At 37.1% G+C, this 6,991-nt stretch overlaps 1 protein-coding gene across 1 annotated transcript in view; it reads right to left on the bottom strand.

The window, feature by feature from the left end:
* scp2b (sterol carrier protein 2b) overlaps positions 1-6,448 on the bottom strand; it is a 21,305-nt gene extending 14,857 nt beyond the window's left edge. Inside the window, exons 1-2 of the mRNA XM_034880464.1 lie at positions 6,256-6,448; positions 457-556 (exon numbers count right to left, since the gene is read on the bottom strand). Coding sequence (XP_034736355.1) covers positions 457-556; positions 6,256-6,278 — 123 coding nt within the window. The 5' untranslated portion in view covers positions 6,279-6,448. The remainder of the gene's footprint in view (positions 1-456; positions 557-6,255) is intronic.
* Between the last annotated feature and the right edge of the window lie 543 nt (positions 6,449-6,991).

Raw genomic sequence — 6,991 nt, 5'->3', positions numbered from 1 at the left:
ACACACACACACACACACACATATACACACACACACACACACACAGGCCACTTTATTAGGTACACCTGCATAGCAAGCTCGCATAAAGACAGACCCCTCTGGCCCAACATTTAGAGAGACCACTGCAGCAACAACGGTAGAGGAAAGCCAGGTCCACGATTGTAAGATATTTAAAACAATTTTTACCTCTGTTGTTATATATAGGATATATACAGCCCCATGTTGAAGTGTCTCCTTGGGCAAGACACTGAACCCCGAGTTGCCCCGTGATGCTGTGCATCGGAGTGTAAGTGTGTGTGAGTGTTTATCTGATGAGTACGTCAGCCTCGGCCACGGTGTATGAATGTGTGTGAAGGGTTCCTGTATGATGTAAAAGACCTTTGAGTAGTTGTTAAGACTAGAAAAGCATGTATATGTATATAAATACAGTACATTTATTGTGTGTCATGTAATCACCTCCTGGAGCTTCTTGTTGATTTCTTGGAACACAGCATGTGCCTTGAACCCCTCCAGTCTGTTGCTAGCATTAGTGTTGCTTGTATTAATTGCTTGAATCCTTGAAAAGATAAAAGGAAATAAAGGAGAATTAAAAAATTAAGGTTATCAATTTAGGACATTAGGATTAGAACCTTGCACAGAAACATACTGTACATGAAGACAAAAACAATCAAATAATTCAAACTTACTGGCCTTGACTCATTTTTGGTGAAGAACATTAAAAAAAAAAAATTACATTTTCCAATGACTGCACAAAGGTACACATAACCACATATGAGGTGTTTGGGTCTACTAGACCCGAGTGTAATAGTTAAAGGTGTAGGCCTTCACAATTAATCGTTATAAAATCGTAATTTTGATTCACGCTTTTCATGATTTTATTTTTAAATAATTTAGATTTTTTTTATGACTTTGGTTCTCATTTAATTTTACGACCCAACTGCATTACAAACGCTACTACTTTCTTCATTGAGTTTTAAACATAGACTGTATAAAATAGGTTTTAATGCTCTCCCTTCTCTTCATTGAAGCCTCTGTTTACAGGTGATGCACAATGTGCTATAGGTGCCAAAACAAAATCTATGTCTGGTACTTCCAATTGGTTTTTGTTTTGTCACAGTTCATGTGTGCAATAATCATTACAGTTTGTGAGAAAAAAATTGTGGCAGAGATTCATGATATCAATTCTAAGCAAAACAAAATCGTGATTCATATATTTTTCTGAATTGTGCAGGCCTACATATGTGCTATGAAACTTAACCGTGTCTTCCACATAACTGAGCCTGTTGTGTGTGTGTGTGTGTGTGTGTGTGTGTGTGTGTGTGTGTGTGTGTGTGTTTCAGTCCGTCTGTATGTGTGCGGGAATGTTGTCTTTCTGCACCAGCAATTCTCACACAAACTTACAAAATTGTTACATTTCAAGCACTTTCACCTTTTCTGATTAAGTTCTAAAAATAAGCACCTGTAATGGTCAAAAATCTTGTTTCTATTTTTTTTATTATTGAATTTTGCTGTTTTCTCACAAAAAAACAAAAAGGATTATTTGATCATAAATGTAATCTCACAGGGGTAAATGGCAAATATAAACAATAAAATGATGTATCATTGGTAATTGAGCTAAATAAAATATATGTATTTTCACTACATTGTTATAGCTGTATTGATTTAAAAGCCTAATAATGTGGTGGGTCCACCAAACAAGGGAACATTGGCATAAAAATGTGAACACCACACAAGGGTTAAAACAACAAGCGGAGAAAGGTCTAGACAACAAGCATTGAAAAGTCCCTACATAAACTGTGTCCAAATGGCACAGCATGTTGCCTAGTAACCATTTGTCCTCACGTTCACGATGAGTTTATTGCAAAGGAAAAAAATTTGGAGCGAGCGGTGCCTCCCGATAAGCCAATGGGGGCAAAAAAATTAAGAAACTCTCAATTAACTGGATGAACAATACCCTACTACTTAGAGTCTGAACACCTGTATTTTTTTTGTCAACATAGAATTGACTGGACCCGCGCAAAGACACATGTAGCAACCATTTTAAATCATAAATTCATCTCAAGAACAAAGCTAAATCCACAGCGGGAAAATCCCTTGAGGTTACCACTGCAAGGCGTGAGATTGTGAAAGATTTTGTTAAACATTGGAAGCAAAGATAGGCAAACGAAAATAAATAAAAAAGTAAATAAATAAATAGATAAATATCAATTCAACAGGCAGTGAGGGAAAATACTTCCTAACTGATGTCATCTTCATGGAAAGCTGCAATTTTTCAACATTTTCACAAGCAGTACTGCAGTCACTTCATACAAGTCAGTTGAACTTGAATGACATTCTGGCAGTGGTAACTGATATTGCATTATACTATCTGAAAGCCTACAGAGAAATACAGAAGTGAGTCATGCTTCACAGTGTCAATACAACCTGCTTATGTCATGTCATTTGGTGGGAGAGACCTGGCAACACTACAAATACTTCAGTGAGGCTACAGCTCTTGTGATGTGGGTAAGTCTGCCTTCTTAAAAAAGCCTGCAAGGAAGAGAAGATAGCACTTCTTGACAATGAATGCTGTGCAACCCAAGGTACCCCCTTAGCCAGTCAGCACAGGGTGGAATAGCTGGTTGGAAGCAGTCCAATACCATGCTGAACATCGGTTATTCCGCTGTGTATTCCGGCTTCCTTCACCTTGATGCCCAGTTAAAAGGACAATTCCAGTCGATTCCAACACATAGCTCTGTTGTTTGTAAATTTGGAGGGTTGTCAATAGAGAGAAAACCTAAACCAATTGGTGCTGCCCCCAACAGGCTTAACCCTTGTATGGTATTTGTGTCAAATAGACCCATTTCAAACTTTTACAAGAAGAAAAATGGCACAGTATACATTTTTTCTACCTGAAAATCAATGGCCTACCTTATTTTATGTTATATACATGCATTCCTAACTCAATTCAGAAAACTATTCTGGATTTGACCACTTATGTTTTTTCCATAGTGGATTTTTAACATGAATTATAACCTTATGATAAAAAAACGAATCACACTTCCATTTTTATTTTTGTGTTCTAGTACAGACTGATTGTATTCCCTAAACATATATGTTACCTCAATAGTTTGAAATTGAGATAAAGACAACATCTGTTAATAGATTATGAAGTAAAGCCCAACCCCAAAGAAGTCATAGGTCAATTTGACCCAAGGGATACAAGAGGGTCCCGAAAGTGAAGACAATGCAAGGGTTAAATAGGAATTCTCCTTTAAAGAGACCTGTGTTGGAGCACTAATGTAACGGAAAAGGCCAGCTATGATGTACATGTGTCTACAGTACATGGAAATACATTGTTTTGGTTACATGCAGTTGTCACTGATGATGATGGGTTAACACTGTACTTTATTGGTGCATAGCTCATTGTGTTGTCTTTCTGTCAGGCACATATTGTTTCAATGTTTCTTTCTCCCTGCAGCATAGCTGTATTTAATCTTGAATTTAATATTCATCAATCCTACCTTGTAACTGTTACCTTCATGTAACTGTTATTGTTGGCCAGAGATTTGTTGAAGGTTTGGCTGATATCGAGAAAATTTTCAAGTTGCTTTCTGAATATATTCACAGTTTAAATATCACATCTTATTTTAAATACAGGTAAGCAACAAAACAAAATGCTGAGGAAAATTACGTTTTTTTTTTTCCTGTGTGTTTGGAGCGATATGCATCCCCATTAATCTGGGAAGTTTTAAATGCATACAAAGTATTGGGGGAATATGTCTCCAGCAGCAGTGAGTCAAAAACAGAGGGATTGCAGCATTCTCTAACATTAGCTTCTTGTCGCACCTGGGGTCTGATAAACAGTAAATTCATCAAATTCAGTGCCCATAATGATATGTTCGAAGATACTATAGCTATCATATTTCACGGGACCAACGTGGTTTTCATGGTTAATTATCCAACAAGGCTTTCGCCGCTGTTCCTCTGTTAGACTCGTTTTTAATTTGGTTGCCATGACTTTGCGAGTAATGACGTCCTGTCACAGTTCCAGTTACTTACCCTTTAAGGGGAGAGAGCAGATGACGATTTGCCTGAGTTCAGTGAAGAAGACAGCCATTCAGAGTTGTGTAATTATGACTTCATGTAGGGCAGCACGATTATGGCCAAAATGATAATCACGATTATTTTGATCAATATTGTGATCACGATTATACTAACGATTATTTGTTGATTTTAACCAAAACAAATTTTCGAGGCTGGGTCTTCCAACATGACAATGACCCAAAGCATCCAGCCAGGATAACCAAGGAGTGGCTCTGTAAGAAGCATATCAAGGTTCTGGTGTGGCCTAGCCAGTCTCCAGACCTAAACTCAATAGAGACTCTTTGGAGGGAGCTCAAACTCTTTGTTTCTCAGCGACAGCCCAGAAACCTGACTGATCTAGAGAAGATCTGTGTGGAGGAGTGGGCCAAAATCCCTTCTGCAGTGTGTCAAACCTGGTGAAAAACTACAGGAAACATTTGAACTCTGGAATTGCAAACAAAGGCTACTGTACCAAATATTAGCATTGATTTTCTCAGGTGTTCAAATACTTATTTGCAGCTGTAGCATACAAATAAATAGTTAAAAAATCATATATTGTAATTTCTGGATTATTATTTTTTAGATTATGTCTCTCACAGTGGACATGCACCTACGATGACAATTTCAGACCCCTCCAGGATTTCTAAATGGGACAACTTGCAAAATAGCAGGATGTTCAAATACTTCTTTTCCTCACTAGCCTATGTTTTTAGAGGACATGATCGGATGTGGCTACCCACATACCGTTGTTCACAGGGTGTGCCAATGCAACTTTCTAATGATTGCCGGGACACATCCAGGCTCTGTTAAGTGCAGTCATTAATTATCTATCATAAATTAATCCATGGTTGACATTTTAGCAGGAACAGCTGGTAAGCACGGCAGCTAGCTGGTGAGGATACTTTCATTATTATTTCTCAGTCAGAAAGGCAATACATACACATGCTTGTGTTGGTGAGAATTACTCTGCATATTGTGTATGTAAGAACAACAAATAAACAGGTACGCATTTGGCTTGCTGTCCGTCTACAGCATAACTCTTCCTCCATCATGGCGTTTATAATTTGTGCAAGTAGAGCGTGATGTCCCGTGCAAAGGGTCCATAGTGACATTGAAAATGCATCAGCCTGAGTATTGTAGTACATATTAAAAGAAATGTAGAAATATATTTAATGCATTTATTTATTAATTTATAAATTCTTTATTTATACATTCATTTATTTCTGCATTAATTTATTCTTGCATTTTTTTCCTGTATTATTTACTTCTGTTAAACATTTATTTATGCATGTATTTATTTAGTCATGTTCTGTCCTCCATAACACACAGGCCAAAACAAATACAGACATTCCATCCCGGAATACTGGCTTTGTAGTATATAAAGCAATATTTGCATTGTAAAATTGCTAATTATATTAGCAATGTTGTCAGAGAAGACAGGATTTCAATTTAGCTTAACTTATATTTTGTGACAAATTGTGGTCAATATTTTTGTAAATATATTAAATATTGGACGTTTGATACTTCGGTTTTCACTGTTGATTCGCTTTTGATAGAAAATGTAATCGTATAAAATAATCGTAACTTCAATAATAATCAAAATAATTGTGATTATGATTGTGATGAACGAGCAGTCCTAATATGGCTGTATCCCAGCACAGTATATCTGGTAAAACAGCTGACGTGACACAACACAAAGTCCACTTAATAATTTACTACTTTCACCAATAAAAGGGACTGGCCTCCCGTGAAACATCAAAACAGCCACTTTCAGTTAAATCTAGGATGTCCCATCGTTATGCACCTGTCAGCTAGCTGAGTAGAAGCTGACACTGACAAACAAATAAACCAACTGTACTGGTAACGTTAATCCACAAGCAGCTCGTGAAAAGGATAACAGTGCATTTATGTAACGTTAGCCTACTCCTATCACACATTTACGGCAGTTAAAACTACATACAACTGCAACATCTTATGTGCTAATTATGTTGTATCAACGGCATGCTAAAGCCTTGTAGCCTAGTATTGTATCAAAGAGTTAGAGTTAAGTGACTTCCAACGTAGCTACGTTTGTATGACATTTCGTAGCTATTTCGTACTTGGAACAACGAGGGTGACCTCAATGAATGATTCAAAAACATGTTACCTTGACGTGTCACGATGATACGGTACGTTACGGTGTATTCTTACCTTGGTCTCAGTATTTCAGGCATTATGCTAGAACGGTTGGTGAACAGAGGGTGCCTCAGGTTTAACAGACCAACAGCTAACGTTAGCTTCTACTTTGACTGCTGTCCATACACAATGGCCGGCTGTGCTGTCTGGTTTGCTAACACTTCCTTGTTTCTTCGAATGAAAAAAAGCGGCATTACGGTAAAACACATGCGCAGTCAATCTAATCTGCACATTGAACCCCAAATGTCCAGAGACGGTTTAAAAGTTGTATTAATAATAATAATAATAATAATAATATAAATAATCTTTGATAGGTTCTCGCAATAGCAGTTCTTGATAAAAAATAATAATTTCAGTTTTGAAGGAAATCCCTTCTATTTCTTCTTCTTCTTCTTCTTCTTCTTATTATTATTATTATTATTATTATTATTGTTTTTATCTCCAACTAGCCATTTTTGCCTATTCACGTCTGTGTTACATCTTGTAATTCCTAATTTCTTTATTTGAGCATTTATTCTAGTAATGCCAACTTCTCCAAGAAACATGCTACTGTGGAAATTGCGGCAAGATGCAAAAGACAATTTCCACTTTGAGCACACGAAAAGCGTGGCTCGTTTATTCAACAGGAGAAAACCAATGAATACAGAATAAGGCGCTACGCTTAATGCCAACCTCATAACGTCCCACGTCATCACGCCCTCACAACATTTAAAGGGGCCGTGTTCCCTGAACCGTTATTAACTGTGGTGAC

The sequence above is a fragment of the Etheostoma cragini genome, chromosome 9, assembly GCF_013103735.1.
Source record: "Etheostoma cragini isolate CJK2018 chromosome 9, CSU_Ecrag_1.0, whole genome shotgun sequence".
In the NCBI taxonomy this organism is placed as follows: domain Eukaryota; kingdom Metazoa; phylum Chordata; class Actinopteri; order Perciformes; family Percidae; genus Etheostoma; species Etheostoma cragini.
The sequence above is the reverse complement of the archived record's forward strand: the minus strand, read 5'-3'. Positions and strand labels throughout refer to the sequence as shown.